The following is an 18,468-nucleotide window of genomic DNA, read 5'->3' on the forward strand; positions in this document are numbered from 1 at the left end:
CTCTCTCCCTCCCTCTGCAGAACAAGAGATTGTCACCAGTCACATTGTGCACAGGCGAGATCCAGAAACCCTCCCTCGCACCCCCCCCCCCCCCACGCCCCTTCTCTCTCCCTCTCTTTCTCCCACCAGTATACAGCAACAGCTGGCGAGGTCACGTGGTGCAGGCCGGCTACCTCTCCCTGTCTGCCACTGTCCCATCTCCTTTTTTGCTCCTGTATGACATCCAATGACACACGCACACAAACAAACACACACACACACAAACACGCACATACACACACACACGCACACACACACACACACACACACACACACACACACCACACACACCCAACACCCAACACCCAAACACACACACACACACACACAAACACACACACACACGATGGTTAAGAAGGTGACAGATGATAAAATAAAGTAAGACGCAGGCAATCATTGCAGTCACTGTGGCTCAGCTCCGGTGACATTACATAAGAGTCCAATAGATTATTGAGTTGAGGCCAGCGATCAATGCCACACATCGATAGTGGTGGCAGGAGCTCAGCGTGATCTGGCTGATCACTGGGTGTGTGTAGGTACTTGGATCTGTCACATCAGCAGCTTTGCAGAGCTGCAGTGTTACATAATCATAGAGCCAGAGAGAGAGTGAGGGAGGAGGGAGTGAAGGTAGAGCCCAAGTGAAGCAGAGGCGATGGGGGTTTATTGGATTAAATTGGGGTAAATCAGGACTGCAGGGGTCAGGCATCCGCAGATGACCTGCAGCTTGACATATCTTTTTCCTTTTTTTGCTAAATGATGGTTTCAAATTGCTCAGCTGCTTTAACCGTGATCCTCAAACTTGGAACTAAAACCAGAGCTCATACTGGGGCTTTCCTGTGTTTGACAAGATTTGGAGAACATTAAGAATATAGCTGGCACATATTTTCGGGGCATTTTTGCACTGTTGAAAACATAAATCAGATGTGTTCAGTCAATCTGCTGGAGATGGGTTGTGGGAGGAGATTCAGGATTAGGGGCTGGTGTCTTTGTCCCGGTGGGATTAAGGCTCTGTAAGGGGATCACAACATTAATATTCATATACACGGAGTAGATCTGAACAGAAAGACAGACAATAATACTGTTACTATACTTTACTTGACAACAGTCATGGGGGCAGATGGTCACTCTATATTTAATTCACCAACCTCTATTTATAGGTGGGATTCACATTCAATTACATAAATGCAAATAGATTCCACTTTATCAATATTGCATATTACATAATCACTCAATGATGAATTCACGGCAGCTTGTATTGAGACCAAATGTTTTATTTACGTTAAAAATTGGCAAATGTTCATTTGATACATTTCACAAATTTGTCCCTTACGGCTATAATCATATTTCAACCTACAATTAATCAATTCATCTTTGCACAAAAAAAATGACAAATACAAACAGAACCAACAGAGAAAAGTCAAAGTAGAAATCTGTGTTTATAAAAGCAGTTGTTACATCCTTGAGGAAACAGGTTTGATTTGTGTTTGTCAAAAATGGTGCATAATCAATTTGTGCGATATATTTTGTGATGTGTCGTACTTGGGGTGTGTCCTAAAGAATTACAGGCATTTATTCTAAACCTCCATATATTATTAGTACTTTCTATCATTTTCAATCATTTTACTGTGATCATCAGCCCTCCGGCAGCACAGACCTAAAGCACAACTTCGATAATAGCTGATGTACTTGACAAACATTAGAGGGCAGCTACATCTAGTAGTTAAGCAGCAGTGTGGGTCTCAAAATGACCCTATCCCCAAAAGCCATGAAAATTATGCAAAAATACATCCCAGTAATAATTGTGTAAGGTGCTGGTAGATTACACCAGCTATTTCTATGTATTGGTTGAATTTAATCATGATAATGCTGAAAAAGCTTTTATATAATAGTTACAATCCAATCAACCCTAGAATAAGGTGTATAAAATGGAAATTGATAGGTGGCACATAAGCAAACAAAGATATGCACTGTGGTTTGTCTACACACTCATTTCACAGACAAAGATTCATCTGTACATACGAAAAACACCAAGACTTCACTCATTTGCCAACTCCACAAGAGACAGAGCCCTAACTCTGCCAGTCTGCTCACCTGCCTCCTACCCAGACTTAACACTGTCTCCTGCTGTGTCCTGGAACAACACCTTGTACGTTTTAGGACTCATCTACTACTAAGGGTCAGGTAGGGACTTAATTCCATTAAGGCACTATGTCGTAGTGGATTGTGTGTCTGTGTGTCCCGGTTTGAGATGGATTAAAATAAGAGTAATGCATGAAATGTGATAAAGGTGCAACAATGCAATGAATGTGATCAAGTACATGTCCCAGCCAGCATTTCTGTGAAGTTAAAAACATTTTCAATTTACACTGATTGTCTTAGGCTACTTAAGACATAAAATTTAATTAAAGCCTTGATGTTCATTGTAAAATCTGAGAAAACTATAATTATGATTAGCCTGTGCGTGCATCCCAGTTTTACAGTAGAACTGACTGGTAAACGAAAGAATGCATATGTGTATCAATGTGTGAATGAGTGTAGTGAGTTGCTGCGTTTCGGTTTGCACATTGTCTGTGTCTTATAAATGAGTTGGGTAGGAAACTGGCATATCAGGGTCACACACGCTGAACCCTGATGCCTTGTCAACAGCCAGACGTTTGTTGTGGTGTCCGTGTTTATCACAGTTCACGAGGGTGAAGTCCGGGCTGAAACAGATCTCAATCTGCCCCAAAATCTGAGCATCGGCATTCTGTCAAAAACAAAAACACAACATTTAGCCATCTATCAGACTGTCAGACAACAATTCAACCGTGAAAATGATATTAGGTGCTTATACCTTTGGGTGGATGCACTGGATCTTAGGTTTAACGCCGTAGAAGGTCTCTATGGCTCCTTCAATTTGTGAAAACTACATATAGACACATTGGTAAAAGGGAGAGGAAGGAAAGTGAGAAACCTTAGCTTACATATTATTATTAGGAGGCCCAATAATTCCACAAATTAATCCTTATGTAACACTTATATTTGAGATTTTATCAGACTTTTATTTGATGTTGAAAATATAAATACACCTACCTTGTAGTTTTTGTCAGAAGGAGTGATGTTAAACTTCTTCAGGATGCTACAATAACAAAAATACAAGTTTGAGGTGTTGGTAAATATATGCAGGGTTGAAGACAATACTGAGAACTAAAACATGAGACAGTGGTTAGTGGTTTGTGTATGTGCACATGAAGATTATCTGTACCCATCCAAATCCAATTTGTGGTATAGCTCCAGAGCCTTGCCGAAGTATTTATGTTGACTGCTCAGAGCCTCCTCTTTTGCCGCACATGTACCGTGTTTGGCCCACTCATACTTCCTGTTAAAACAGAAAGACCAACAAGTGGCAATACCTTTAACTGACATGATAAAAACATCTCAGACAGGAACACCAGGCACCAATAGACCAGCCGACACATATATTAAACAAAGATTGTCACCGACTCCAAAGATGTCATTGTCAAACCCAAATGTATGACAAAGAGATGTTTTGTTTAACCATAACGTCATGAACAAATAAACAATATATATAGTTCATATGAAACAGAAGAGCATAGTGCATTAATTTCTACCCACACTACAAGACAGAGAAGAAGAACTATACAATTATTATCCTGTGTCATAGTATCTGAATCTCCTCGAAGAATTGCTGACTAAACAAACAACCACACAAGCAATGCAGCAGCAGTCATGTCAGATAGCACTGATGTGTTGGAAGTACACTACCATAGTAAATTAAATTAGAACACACCCAACTAAAAGTGAAATGAATGAGACAGTAACCTATAAGGATTAACTGAAACATTACCAGAAGGCAGTAGATAAGGGTTCAAGTAGGTCAGGCCAACTTTTCCTCATGTCAGGAAGCAGGTCCTGAAAAGAGAAACAGAACAAAGGATTAGATTTATTCATTAGTACTTAATTGAATCAACTCGACAAAATTATTCAAAAATGTATGCATTTTCTCTTCTGGTTCCAGTTCGTTCCGGTTCTTGCGTTTGTCTACTTTAGATTGACAGAACTTTTGCTTATTCTGAGGAATTTAGCTTTTATGCTTCTTCTCTCTCTGTCTATCAGCTCCATCTTGATGTAAAAATCTTTGTTTAGGTTCCTTCTCCAAATCAAAGCGATTACAAATCTACAGTTTGAACACATTACAGGAAGAGGATGAAATACATTTTGAATTTGATGATTATAACAAACACAAACTGTGTGACTAATGTTATACCTCTATTTGAGAAGAGTTGAAATGCCATGATGAGTTGCAGCCTTGCCCATTATCTGGCCTGTAAAACAGATTCAGTGTATATCAGTGTAAACAATGAAAGCAGCAATAATAAAAGACAGTCCTGCTGTGTATACGATTTCCGTAACATTCACTCAATACACTCAAAAGTCAATCTGCGAACAGCATTCCTACCTGTAGCAGTATTTCAAAGTTCTGATGCATTTTATTCTTATGCTATATACTTTACAAGTTTTCAAACAGATAATTTATTCTGAACCACTTCTCCAAGGTGATACCACCTAGCAGGTAGTTGCACAATTAACATGTTGTCGTGGACTATTAAGTTCCTGATGACTTACCCTATAACCACAATTTACCTAATCTTGACTCAAAGACATGTTTAACTTGTGCTTTTTTTCACCTCCTAGTTGGATTATTGCTATTTTCTTTATATGGGGTTGACCAATTACAACATGTCTCAATTGCTCGCAAAATGCAGCAGCCAGACTTTTAACGGGGAGAAACAAAATCAACATATCATTCCTGTTCTGACTCACTGTCATTGGTTACCTGCAAAATTCTGTATTCTGTCAAATTCTGTATATTACAGGTAACAAATGAACATATACCTTTTTGTTTAAGTGGTCTAACCCTGACATGTTTCTGGTCTCCTGATTCCATATTCGGCTCCCAGTATAGCTTTCACTCCCACTCTCACACTTTAAAGCCAAAGGTGACTGCTCGTTCTCTTTCTCTGCTGCCACAAGTTCGACAATAAGATCTGCCCCATTATGATACTTTCAAATTGTATTTTAAACATAGAAGGAACATGACTTCAGGTAGTTCTTTAACCACTAGGCAAAATTAAACACTGACCCAAAAATCAACTTATTACAAATTGGGGACACTACTCTTGTCCCGAGTTGGACAAACTGTCCCGAATTACCTGGTCTGTAATCTGAAGTTTGCCCAAAGACTAGCCTATGACACACAATCACACACACACACACTTACCAGAGTCCATGCAGTGTCCAGTAGCTGAAGTTGGCATGACAATGTTCCATCTGAAATTAACCAAAATGAATACTCTTAGTCAATCTGAATACATAATCCTGACACTTAACTGGTGATTATTTCTTATATTGATTCCTTTCATATTCTTATATAAAAAAGTTATTATTTGGTCTATAAAATATCATGATGTACAGTGAAAATGGACAATAAAGCAAGCTCATGACATCTTACGGCCTGCCAAAAAAAACCTAAGGGAAACAGAAATAGCAACATTCTGACATTTAAAAAGTTGTAATTTAAAGTTTTGTGTTGGTACTTAAAACATTCACTTCATGACTGATAAAAATGAACAATCAATTTGAAGTTCCAGTATGTCTTGCATCTATATTGACAACCACCTGGAAAAAACATTAACCACCGAATCATGTCCTAGAAAGGGGAAGTGCAGTGGTTTTACAGTTAAGGATCTACATATAAACCTTTTTAATTGAGTCTTTATACAGAGAATAGACTAAATTGACTAGAATTTCTTCCCTAAAATGCCTCGATAGAAACTTTGATTGTAAATGTCGTAATTAAATAATGAGCAAAAACAGACCTGAAGAAAATAGGCAGCAAACCGTTGTTTTTGACACAAACATGCATCTGATAGAAAGTCAAATGGTACCCTAGACTGTTAATTAAGATGAACAACAAAACAACTCCCAAACATAAAAGCACAAAATAAGGGATGTGGATTTTTTTGCCATGAAAGTTAAAACTGCATACTCTGCAATGTTACCTAAACCCACAAGACTGCTGACACAATTAGTCTCGTGACTCTGACATCACATGATATTTAGGACTTAAAAGTTGAAGAGTTATACAATAATTAAAGGGAATGACGTACATGACAGAAGCTGGAGGGCCAGTGGTGGGTGAGGATCAGCTTGGTCCACATGTGTCTGAAATACACACACAGTCATGTCTCAATCCAGCTTTATTGTTACTTATTTTGCATGATAATGACCACATTTAATGTCAGCTCTATGTCAATTTTGTAAAATAGCAGGTCACGTCATTTTGCTGTACTTACGGGGGTGAAATCACATAGGCAGAAGACAGTGCTGCTGCCAGGCAGAGCAGAAGAGGTGGGCAGAGCTTCATGGCTCACCTGCAACACATGAAATAAATAACTTAACACAGGTCAGCCGCTTTTGAACAGAACTCAGAAGTGAACATGAGAGCAACCCAGAGTTTCAACAAACATCCCCTTTAAACCACAGCGTAGCATCACGAAACCCTTGGTTCCTGTAGGAACATGTGTGCATCACCATGTACGCAGATTTCCCTTAGTGGTGAGTTTGGATGAAACCACGTGCTGCAGGTTACTCAATGTTTGACTGGAACACTAAAAGCAAAACATGCATGAGCCGCACGCTATGCATGGCACAAGGAGAAAAAACAGGTAGTGGCTTAAATGAGAGGAAGTGAGGGGGGGAAGGACTTCCCGAAGCAACAAAAACAATTCAGCATGTCTTCCTCACATTTACAGTCAATCACTAAAGTGCTAGGGAACCTCAGGTCTGTGAGGGTTTTAAAATAAGCACCACTCATGGAGAAGACTGCACTGACCAAAACAGCAATGCTGCAGTTTCATGAACTAGAAATGGAAGTTGTAATTAACTTAGTGTGTAGGTCCCAGTCTCATGACAATATGCAGTCTGTGGCAACACAACAACAAGTCCAGGGACACACAAATACATACACATGTACCTGCAGCACAGTTGACAGTTGAGCTAAATTAGGGACACAGGTTTCACGTAAACACGCTGTGAGGCCACTGTCTGACACATAGAGACTAAAGTGAAGTTTACAGACAGGAGGAAACAACGACCCTCTCTGAAGTCAGTGGGCAGGCACCAGCAGTCAACGTTAGCTTAATATGAAGCTGAAGTAATATCAGAGGTTGAACGTTTAACATTAGCCGACAGATCTACAGCCGACTTCCCCTGTTAGTCAAGCTTCATTTAGAACAAATGTAGAATTTATACTGGCCTCACCTTACGCTGTTTAAGCTGCTACAGAGGTTGGTAGTGGTTGTCCGGACGCCTCGCAGTGTTTAACTTAGCCCAGCTAGCTCTGTTAGCTCTGTTAGCCCAGTTAGCCCAGTTAGCTCATTACTCGGGACAAGACAGACTGAATGTTTTTGTCCCGCAGCCGCTTCGCTACCTACCACTCTACTCAGCCAATCAGGAGCGCTGTACGCGTCACGTGGTGGACATGGCCGGTACGTCTGGTGTGTTGTCAGGATTACACCGGCTGATCAAAACTGCGTTCTGATAAAAAATAACACCATCACAATAATAACACAGATAAAAGCAAAAATAACAATCGGCTTTATATATAAAGCACTTTCCATGCCACAGTTTCAGTGTGCCTCACACTAAACAAGACAAACAATCAATAGAAAAGGACAAACATCGAATAAAAACCTTAGATAATATTTAAAATGTCTTTCTGCTAAAATAACTTTTATCAGTTCCTTTAAAGGTACAAAGCATTCAGATAAAATCAAGAACAGCTTTCTAGAGGGAGTGTCTTATTGGCTGAGTTGCTTCCACCAGTATGAAGAAAATGATTGAAATAATCTCATTATTCCTAGTCTTATCCCTCTTGTTGTTGTTTTTGTTGTTGTTGTTGTTTGCTTTTGTTTCTGTTCTGTCGACTTGCTGCAGATCGTTAGCCTGCAGTTCAAGCTCATCATCATCTTACTGCCTCCCAGCAACATAATGTACTAAAAATTGTCTCTGGGCTTTGGTTAGTGTGATAGGTGTTCTAGTATATGACCAACAGAGGGCTCTTTGCAACCACAGACAGGCATCAGTTCTGCAACCACCCAACCACCTACCCACCCACACACACACACACATGCACACGCACACACGCACACACGTACACACCCACACCCGCACACGCACACGCACACACACAGACACACACACACACACACACACACACACACACACAGACACATTTTAGTCTTTCATAGGTAAAAATACCTCTCACATGATGTATAACTTTGTTTATGTGATTTTAAATTTTTCTTGCGTACATGTATACATATAAATATACTTTTATATGATGTTGCTCATAGTTTGCCTATACGCTTTGGTAAGTTATTGCAAATTCACAAATCCAGGCTTTTTTACCCTAACCATAGAAAAATACTGCATCTGTTGGATTTGACTAGATTCATTTTATTCTCTAAAAGGTGCTGCTCATCTGAACATTACAAAAAAAGGACCATTAACAATTAAAACAATGCTTTTGCAAAAATAGTGTCCTTCTTTTTTGCCAAGCCACCCTCCATATATATATATATATATATATATATATATATATATATATATATGTTCAATCCAGACTTAATGGACTGGGTGTATGATGGTGAGAGGTTGTTTTTTTATGTTGCCTTCTTGTCTTCTGCCTTTTTCACTAATACTTTTCAGTCTGCGCCACTGACGCACCACACAGCGCTCTCCAGTTTCTCACCCTGACACTCTCTCTCTTTCCCTCCCTCAAATGTAACTCCATGTTTTCCCATCATATGACTTCCCATCAGATGTGAAATGCGTTTCACAGCTCCTCCACTGTGTCAGGAATAGTCGGGCTGTAACTGTAGCTAGTTTTATAAATAGGCTCCGGCCAAAGATCAGCATGCGACACAGTGTCTCAAGAAGCTTCTGAATGCAGCTGGAGAACGATCTTGGACAAGGTTTTCAGTTCTGTCCAAAGTGCAGCTAGATTCAAATGTCTAAGCGAAACAGCTGTATACTGCAGCTGTGTGGCCCTGCTTGTGTTGTGTTATGCAGAGAAGAGTTACTAACAGAAACACCTCTTTGCATGAAGCAATGACAGCACCACCTCACACATCCTACAAAACCACACAGTAGAATCTGAACTACTCAGTTACATTTGATCTGGGAGAAAAGAATGTAACAGGACAGTTAAACATGTACTTGAGATCGCACACTGTATTGTTTTCTTTTCCGTGAAGCTAAAAATGCTTCTTGTATACGTGCCCCCCCCCGAGCCCCCCCCCCCCCCCATTGTTGCATTCTTTGCATTGACCAGCCATTTTTTTTGCATCAGTTGTTACGAACTTAGAATCCAATAAACATTGTTACGATTAAAGTCTGTTTTAAACGTTTATATGCTTTAGCAGCCCTGCTTCTTGAGGGTTACCGGTTATATATAGGCAGCTCTGTCTCCTTTTAAGGCCTCAGTGAGCGGCAGGTGGGGGTCAGTTGGAGACGGGTGGTGGTTGTGTTGGCCTGGTACTTGGTTTAGGCTGACTCCCTGTGGATTCAGGCTGTCACCCGAAGTCAGTGCAAAGGAAATCTCAAGGGGTAAGAAAAATGATTTCCTTTTACTCTGTTTTGTGTTTCTATCGCTTCGTTATCCTCTGCTTTTTCAGCTACTTTTGTTTCAAACCCAAGTGTAGCAGGTGGAGTGGGGGGATGGAGGTACAGAGAGCAGATTAGGGCACGACTACAGGATGTTGTGTGGCCCCTAACCAGAGCTGATAATAGTTCAAGTGATCTAAGATATGAGTTGAGAGTTAAGAAGGATGTGTTTTGAGGATAATGATCTTAATCATCTTGTCTGGGACAAATGAGATACACAGCAGGTCAAAGTGTGTTTATCACAGTAACTCTAATTGGTCTGAATGGACACTGACAAGACAGTCAAATTTAATACGGGCACTTGGGACTGCTGCTTCATCGGACAAATTGCTGGTGTTTGGTTCTGGGACTTTTATTTCATTGACCTCATTTAAACTTGACGTTGTGCTTGTTCACTGACTAATGTTTCATCTTAAATGACACATTTCCACATGAAAATGAACATTATTTATCTGTATCAACCTTCATTGGTTACATTACAAGTAATATAGATAGCTGTTCATGATTATCCTGCAGATTTCCATTGGTTTGCACAGTTATGGTTGAGAATTGAAAGAGAAGCTCAGGTGTCATTTGGCAGATATTTACAGTACTGGAGCGACTGACTGAGGCAGAGGACTGCTACGGAGGAGCTGGTGAAGGAAAGTTGGGGATAAAACATCACTGGCTCACAGTGACCACTTGTCTGGTGGCAGTTCAGTTTAAGTATATTATCTTAGGAAGGACGTCTTCCTGTGTGTTGTGTGTAGTTTGGATCTTTCAGTTTGAAGCATTTTGCTTCCAAAGAGTATTCATATGGCATCTTTTATATTATTATAAGAGGATGGACATGACAATATAAAAGCATAAACTCTTCCACTAATAAACCTCCTGATTCATTGACGTTATGGTTACAGGTTAAAGGTCAGGGATTAGGGCATGATGGTGTCATCCACTATCTATACCTGTCCTGCTGCTTGATTGATTGCTTTGGGGCATTAAATGTGAGTTAAACATGGCCTGGGCAGTGGGCACAGCGACCCCGAAGCTTGGGTGAGTGTTTCAGAGATGTGGAGGTGGGAATGTCTTCAACATGTCGCAGTAGCTCTCATGTTGAGGTTTTGGCTTCATGTTTCATTTGACCTTATTTCTAGTCTCTGAAGACGTGGGTGATGTAAGGCCATTCTGTTCCACTGTGTGTGCATGATGTAAGGCAAACGTATGCTCTCGCTTAGGTGTTTGTATGTCTATTGCAGACGCCCAGTAATGAGAAACGGCTCAAATGGTTTGGGAAGTAAATGCTGTGATCACCTGGAAGTAAAAGGCATTTAAAATAACTTCAGCTTTCACTAAATAAAGACTTTACCATTTAGCTTAAAGAAGGGGGTGTGAAGACACAATTGTTATCAAAGGCTTCAGTGGTGATAAAAGAAAAATGGCCTTGGTGATGTGGAATGCTACAGTGGATACTGTGGTATGTTACTTTTCAAACTTTGGAGCTTTTATGATACATATGAACATATTTTGATCTAATAATGTAAAAATTAAGTTTGCAATTTCTGAAAAATATCCTTTTTTATTATTCAATGTGTTAATTTGACAGCTTTAAACTTCAAACTTGTCAGTGTTCATGCGTGTTTGTTCCAGAGCTCACACTCAAGAACTATTCTTTGCAATTTGTGTTGTTTGACTCTTTTGTCTTAAAAGTGGAAAATTACAATATTTACAGTCCAGCACATTTTGATGAACGAGCTGTAACTGCTGAGGCTGAACTTCGAGCTGCCGAGGTGAAGGACGATCTTGGGTGCAGCTGTACTCTCAGTCCTTGTTGATACACGTCACCGGTCCAACAATAGTGCATATCCGTGCATTGTGTTTACGTGTGTCTGTGATAGTGGTGTCTTTAAATCAATGCAGTGTCACCTTGTCATTGCTGAGGCTTCCAGTAAGACTCCTGCGTGTGTGTGTGTGTGTGTCTGTGTGTGGCAGCTTTTGTTGTCTAAATTCCAGGAGGGCCTTTCTTTTAGCAGGAGATCGAGGCAGCTCTTTATTACTGTTGCAAAGCACGTGATACAGACAAAGACAGCATTTTACTGCCAGTCGCCCCAGATGCTCCTCGACATTATTAACCATCCTCTTCCTTCTTTAAGTTTGATCTACGTGATCTTCATGTTCGACAGCCTTTGTGTTGTGTATGTCAGTGTCACTGTTGCCTTCAGACAAGACTATACTGTACTTTGTTACCATATCAGTATTTGTGTGTATTTGTGTGTTCTGCTGCTCCAACAGGTCGTAGAGCGCCATCATGTCAGCGTGGAGCAAACGTGGGAGTTACAACCATGAATATCACCACAAAGAGAGCAACTATGTGGTTAAAGAATACAGCAGGTACAGGATAGATGCTGATTCTACTGCAGTTATAACTAAAGCATCAAGCTAATGTAGCACTCTCATAGTTCTAATATTTACTAATTGGAGAATTGTAACAGTAGCAACCTCTTTCCTTGTTAAACTGTGGCAAAAACAACCTTGCTTAAAAAACCAAGCCAAGGTTGAGAAGCTTCAGCTAACCCAATTAGATCCAAGCTAACCCTGAGATTCCCAAGCTAAACATGGATATATATTTTTACAAGGGATATCCCAAGTTCACATTGGAACTTCATATCCTGGCTAATGAGATTTTAAAGTTAAAGTTTTAATTAAAGCAGCAAAAGTCTCAAACTGATGCTATTGATGATTCGAATTGATCTGCATTGGATTAACTTCAACAATTTTTAACACAGGTTTTTCTGGAAACCTGCTAAAACCTAGTAAATGTTGTTTTTGAAATTTCATTAGGATTATAACAAAATGGCTGACAATAATTATACAACACCGTAGGGGAAAACAAAAATCTCTTTCTAACACTATGTGGAGTTTTTATGTTTGTTTTTTTGTGTGACATTTAAGAGGAATACCAACTGGTATTCTGGCCGCTTTGATTCATGTCCACACTTACCACTTCAAACATCTTAATCTTGCTTTTCTTCTTTTTTTTGCGAATAATCCGCTAACCCCAACACAAGTCTGACCTTTGTTAAATAACAACATGTGATTGAATCTTTTTTCCATATGGCACCACTTCTGCTCGTATAGAGCTTACTTCCTAACCATATTCTTTTCTTTCTATTTCAACCTCAAGTAAGTGTATTTGTGCAATGTCCCTTGAACAATGACTGATGTGCCAACGACAAGATTTCTTTCTAATTAGCTAGAAATACACTCTTTCCTGGGTGAAGTAATTGGAAGTCTGTTCTTATCACATAGGTGTACCCACTGTTCTCTGTATAGCAGGTCACTGGCATTTGTTTCTCCAATTAGGATGATCCCTCACAAATCCCACAGGCGCTGTAAAGAGCTGTCGCACCCCAACCAAGCATCCACTTGCAAAAAAAGAACCCTGACAATTACTCTAAGTCAAGGATGTTCATCACCATGCAGCATTGTCCTTCCAGCCCTGGTCTCATCACAGTGTCAGATCATCACAAAAGCCTCTGCCATATTTCTTCTGTCTGTCTGGACTGCAGGACACTTCATTCGATTTTCAGTTTGCTGTTAGGAAATGACTTCTAGCCTTGAATGTCTGATCGACAACAGCGATGAGAGAGACAGATTAAGAGCTGGTGGGCATTGTTATAATCTTTTAACCTATAAAGGAAATGGCTCTCCCAATGGAAGATATACAATTTTCTCCTGGTGGATTTCACAAAGGCAATCTAAATAACATCTATTGTGCTCAAGGTTTTCTGATGTCAACCACATGAGCCCTCATATAACATTTAAGTCTCTTATCTCATCGATTGGGTCGGATCGTGCATTAACATCCTCCTCTTTAGTCTCAGTCAGGGAGCCTTAACTCTCCTGCCAGAGATAGTATCCTACACAGCTTCTGGTCTTGTTGAAATCATGGCAGATGTTGAAAGCATGTGTTGCCGATTAAAAAAAGAAAATTGTCATCTCAATTTAGTCAGTGGGGCAGCACAGTCGTGCAGTGGTTAGCACTGTGTGTGAATGTGTTTGCATGTTCTCTTGTGCCTCTGAAAGTTTGTTCTGGCTGTTCCTCTTTCCTCTCACTGTCCAAAAAAATGAAGGAAGGGCATAGGTGTTGGTCATAGGTGTGACCAAGAGCTTCAATAGTTGTTTGTCTCTGGATATCAACCCTGTGAACTGTCCATTAACTATGTAATATGAATAAAATGTATTCTTTGTCTTAAGCTCTGTTGCAATGGAAGAGAGATATGAGCACAAAAAACAAGCTCGCATCCAGGAAGTGGTAAGAATCTATGAACTCACACTATCCACACTTGTGTCAATAACATTGTTCAAATTAGCATTCTTGTTTATCTTTCTAGGTGAGGACAAAGATGGACTGCAAATATATTCGTGAGGAGCCCATGATCAGGGGACCACACTTTCTGGTCAGACTCAGGTCCCACACTGTGTTTGAAAACACTTCAGTCCAACTCTTCTGCACTGTGGAGGGATACCCCATGCCTATTGTAAAATGGTAAATCAACAATAAAAACTTTTTGCCTGGTAATTCAATAGCCTACTAAAATGAAAAAAATATATTCAAGGGAGATTTTTTGGTTACATTTTCCCTATACTAACAGTTGCATAACTTATTACATGAACTAAGTTTGTTTACTGATCTTTTTCTTGTTTTTCATATTTTTGATCTCAGTAGTAAAATGTCTCATTGCTGTAAATCTCTTCTCATATAGGTATAAAGATGGCTCGACCCTGGACGTGTCCTCTGGAAGGTACCTGGTAGAAACTAAAGGTGGAATCCATTCACTGGAGATCATGAGGTACAATAACTTCAAACACAGACTGTTTTGACAAAGAGTAATTGATGAAAAAGTTAGTTTTTATTAGAGAATTTGACTGAGTTTATGACGAAGGCTGCCACTTAGCTGCATCAAGTGAATTCCGGGATCTGTTGTTTGGAATTTGACCTTGACTTTGAACCACAGTGTGAATTCAACTTCAGCATATAGTGCCTGTCACTTGGAAGGCCAAAAACACAGAAGAAAAAACACATCTAGCTTATAAAACAGTGCAGGTGTATAAGTACTTGAAAACAAGTTCAATCAAATTGTAACATATTTAATGTTCCTTAGGCTTTAAGGATAAAATATATTTTGCAAGACTCTTTAGTTCTAGTAGAGCATTTGAATGAACATCGTAGACTGTATATAGAGATGGACCGTGCGTCTCCACTTACTGTCCAGACACTAATCCAAAATATCCTGGATGCTAACTCAGCCATCTTGCTTGTCTGATGTCATTTGGAACAAGCAGTAATCTTCGGATGAAAAGTGAGCACTTGAACCAGTGTGACAAACACTACTTAATCTTTAAGAAGAATGTTTCTCACATGTCTTTTGACTTAGTTGATCCATGTCCCATGCACTGCAGAGTTTATGACTCACACTGCAGCCAGCCACCAGGGGGGGGGGGGGGGGGGGGGATTGAGTCTGCAATAGCTTTTTGACTAAAGTTATCAATTTACAAATTTCATGAATTATGAAACTTATTCATGATTCTATTCCCACTTGGGCACTGACTATGACATGAACCCTCAGAAAATCTCTCCTGTCAAATCCATCAGCCTCTGACTCTAAATTCTGACTGTAGTCATATGTCAGAGTCAGCTGACTGGCTGTAAGGGTGGGCTGTGCGATTGGATGCTGTATATGGGACAAGAACATATCCTGCCTTCCCTCCAGCCTTAGGAAGCTCAGCTGTTCAAGTGCTGACCTCAGTGCCACATGATACTCCAGGATTCTTTCAGTCATCACTCTCTCCGTGGATCCCGTCTCCCCTCGCTACTTCTGTCTGTTACTCCAAGTTCAACCCACAACAGAAACTCACTGCATTCTCTCTTAATGATTTTCGATTAATTCTCCTTAGCTCGATGAGCCTGCAGTATTTTAATTATGAGTGATTTTTTTTTTTTCATTTTGAATTTAAAGTCATTAAATTCAAAATGATTGCCACTACTAAAGGCTTGTGATGTTTTCTAGCTTCTTCAATGGATTGAAAGATATTATGGGATAAATTATTTATTAAAAGTTAGGCCACACAGACAGAGAGAGAAATCCCTAACCACCAGCCTGTCTTGGATCTTTACACCATGACATTCCTGCACAACCACGCACGCACGCACACTTGCACACACACACACACACACACACACACACACACACACACACACACACACACACACACACACACACATGCACGCCCCCACACACACACACTGATGGTGCAGCCATATCTGTGTATATGAAGTATTTACTGAAGGTTATTATAGATGAAAATAACAATACTTTTGCTGCTCTCCCTTCGCTCCCTGATGCAACTCCCTGCAATCACTTTCGTTAATAATGTCAAAGTCATCTCGTCCTGACTGCGCCCGCCCCGTGCTCACTCTACTGTTTTAATACGAGCTTGTGGAGAAAAGGAGAGGAGCGTCAGGCAGAGAGAGGGATTCAGGGAGAGGTAGAAAGATGAAAAGGCTGGAGGTTGAAGAGAAAATAAAGCAAAAGAGTTTCAGCTCAAGGGTTGAGGTTGTTCAAGCGACAGATCTGTGCAATATAAAGATTTCTCTAGCAGCCCTTTTGTGTCTGTCAAACTGGTTTGTGCTTGACACAAGGTATTAATGGCAGCCCTGTCATCAATAGGTTTTGATCTATAGTCCAGAGTCAGATTTCAGCTATGGATAGCACCACTTCAACAGTAGAGGCATGATTTAAATACAATCATGGTATATTGCGCTGTAATGGCACTATTTTTTTCAATATGAGTTATGAAGCAATGGACTATGACAGTATGTCCTTCATGGCTATGACATAATCCCCTTATGCATAATGAAAAATAAGATTTAATACTCTTTGTGGATTTCTCGTTTTGGCAAATCAATATTCTCTCAAACGACAATGTATTGGAAACTAATTTCTACAACATGATTCCCTGCATATCTAAGTGTCAAAGTCCTTAGAAACTGGCTAATGGTAAATCTACCTTTGTGTGGGACCCTTGTAAAGCTCTGCGGTGTCACTGGGGCCACATGGACGCTTGCAGATACCTTAAGCTTACATTAAGTCTTAATGTCTACATTTACTGGATGACTCTCGAGCACCATATGACTTTAGAGGTAACAGAGGCAGTGATAACTCTATGTGGTGCTTTGAAGTTCCACATCACACATGCTATAAAGTGTTCTGATGCACTACAACCTGAAACCCGTGGAACGTCCGCTGGAGCAGATTATTTCATTTATTTTTTGGGTATTTTTGTGAAGAAGTCATGCAAACTAGACTGATTATTACTAGAGGAATTACAGTGTGTCTGATGCCAAGTCGTGTACATGCATTAACTTATCTGTGTAGAACAGGTCAGGACCAAACCAGACATATGCTGCTGGTCAAAACAGATCATCCCCAGACTACTGAACCCAGCCACACTGCAGGTTTCACTGTACATGTGAAGAGAGGCTCTGTTCCCTCAGCTGCTGTCCATCCCTGGCAGAATGATGCGGCCATGTGGCAAATTATTGCTCATTTGGTATATTAGTTTCATGCACTTTGTAGAAGCAAATCCAAACTGGCATTACATCAGTAAGTTCCAGGTAGTCATGTTAGAACTAATATGTATGGATGCTCAATACATCTGGTATGTGGGCATTTCCCGTGTCCTTCTATTACAGCATAGTTTAATCCGTATAGGTGTATTGAGCTGAAAACCCTAAATTGAGCTGTCTTTTCCAGATGCTGCACTGATGATACAGCCCAGTACACTGCTGTTGCTGGTAACCTCCATGGACAGGCCTCTACTCAGGCCTCCATCATCGTCAAGAGTAAGCCCTTCATCATCAAGTCCCACTACTTAGTTAAACATAAATACATGTCTGGTCTATTAAATAGGTCCGACACTATTTCTATGATGTATAAATAGAATTGGACACTTTCAGTTTACCACCAGCACCACCTGAATGTACACTAATATCTATTTATACCGTGTAATTTTGGTGTTTGTGTTTCGATCATGTAGGATTCAAGGAAGATGAAGAGACATGTCCATATGCGTGGTTGCCTTACTCAGGTAAACACATTAATTGACTTCATCTCCATTATGTTCGCAATAACAAGATCTGTGCCACAACTATAGGCCATGAAGTATGTCATTCTTTTCAAAGCAACACACTCTGCACCGGCCCTGTTCCCATTGCTCTGTTGTCCTGTTTTCTCCTGTCCCTTGTCCCGCAGCCTCCATGCTTCCCAAGATCAACTACACTAAAATCAACATTACTTTCACGGAGAAGTTCGGGCCTGTGTTTTCTGCTGAGGGAGGATCTGCCACTCTGTCTGCTGCCATGACCCTGAACCCCAACCTGGCCAACCTGCAGCCTGAGGCCCAGTGGTATAGAGATGGTAATTGTTATAAAGTAATATGTTATGACAGAGTAATTGCACCGTAATTGCTAGTAATATATACTGGCTTCCGCTGAGACTACACCACCCAGCGTTGTCGACATGCAGCCTCAGGCACAGCTGTGGACAAATGGGAGCGTTTTTACAGCCTCTAATTTTTACTGCAAATTAATTACACTGAAAGTTGTAATAGATTTGGATGATATAACCCCAGCTAGAGAGTATCTCTTCATTTGCTACGCGG

The 18,468-nt window shown here is 40.3% G+C and overlaps 2 protein-coding genes across 3 annotated transcripts in view; one reads left to right on the top strand and one right to left on the bottom strand.

Annotated features, from left to right (window-relative positions):
• Positions 1-1,289: 1,289 nt before the first annotated feature.
• rnaset2 (ribonuclease T2) lies at positions 1,290-7,517 on the bottom strand. Of its 2 annotated transcripts, none has more exons than XM_062386887.1 (10): positions 7,363-7,517; positions 6,396-6,473; positions 6,210-6,264; positions 5,321-5,370; positions 4,307-4,364; positions 3,887-3,951; positions 3,284-3,397; positions 3,112-3,157; positions 2,873-2,944; positions 1,290-2,785 (listed from the first exon to the last, which is right to left on the bottom strand). In XM_062386887.1, the coding sequence occupies exons 2-10, from the start codon at positions 6,464-6,466 to the stop codon at positions 2,615-2,617; spliced, it is 702 nt and encodes a 233-aa protein (XP_062242871.1). In that variant the 5' UTR covers positions 6,467-6,473; positions 7,363-7,517; the 3' UTR covers positions 1,290-2,614. The 2 variants fall into 2 exon arrangements, with proteins under 2 accessions (XP_062242871.1, XP_062242872.1); XM_062386888.1 differs by having other exon boundaries at positions 7,368-7,516.
• Positions 7,518-9,572: 2,055 nt separating this feature from the next.
• myom2b (myomesin 2b) overlaps positions 9,573-18,468 on the top strand; it is a 28,419-nt gene continuing 19,523 nt past the window's right edge. The window contains exons 1-8 of the mRNA XM_062386889.1: positions 9,573-9,711; positions 12,037-12,135; positions 14,002-14,059; positions 14,139-14,293; positions 14,511-14,597; positions 17,562-17,650; positions 17,845-17,895; positions 18,060-18,224. Coding sequence (XP_062242873.1) covers positions 12,053-12,135; positions 14,002-14,059; positions 14,139-14,293; positions 14,511-14,597; positions 17,562-17,650; positions 17,845-17,895; positions 18,060-18,224 — 688 coding nt within the window. The 5' untranslated portion in view covers positions 9,573-9,711; positions 12,037-12,052. The remainder of the gene's footprint in view (positions 9,712-12,036; positions 12,136-14,001; positions 14,060-14,138; positions 14,294-14,510; positions 14,598-17,561; positions 17,651-17,844; positions 17,896-18,059; positions 18,225-18,468) is intronic.

This window comes from Platichthys flesus, chromosome 1, assembly GCF_949316205.1.
Source record: "Platichthys flesus chromosome 1, fPlaFle2.1, whole genome shotgun sequence".
In the NCBI taxonomy this organism is placed as follows: Eukaryota; Metazoa; Chordata; class Actinopteri; order Pleuronectiformes; family Pleuronectidae; genus Platichthys; species Platichthys flesus.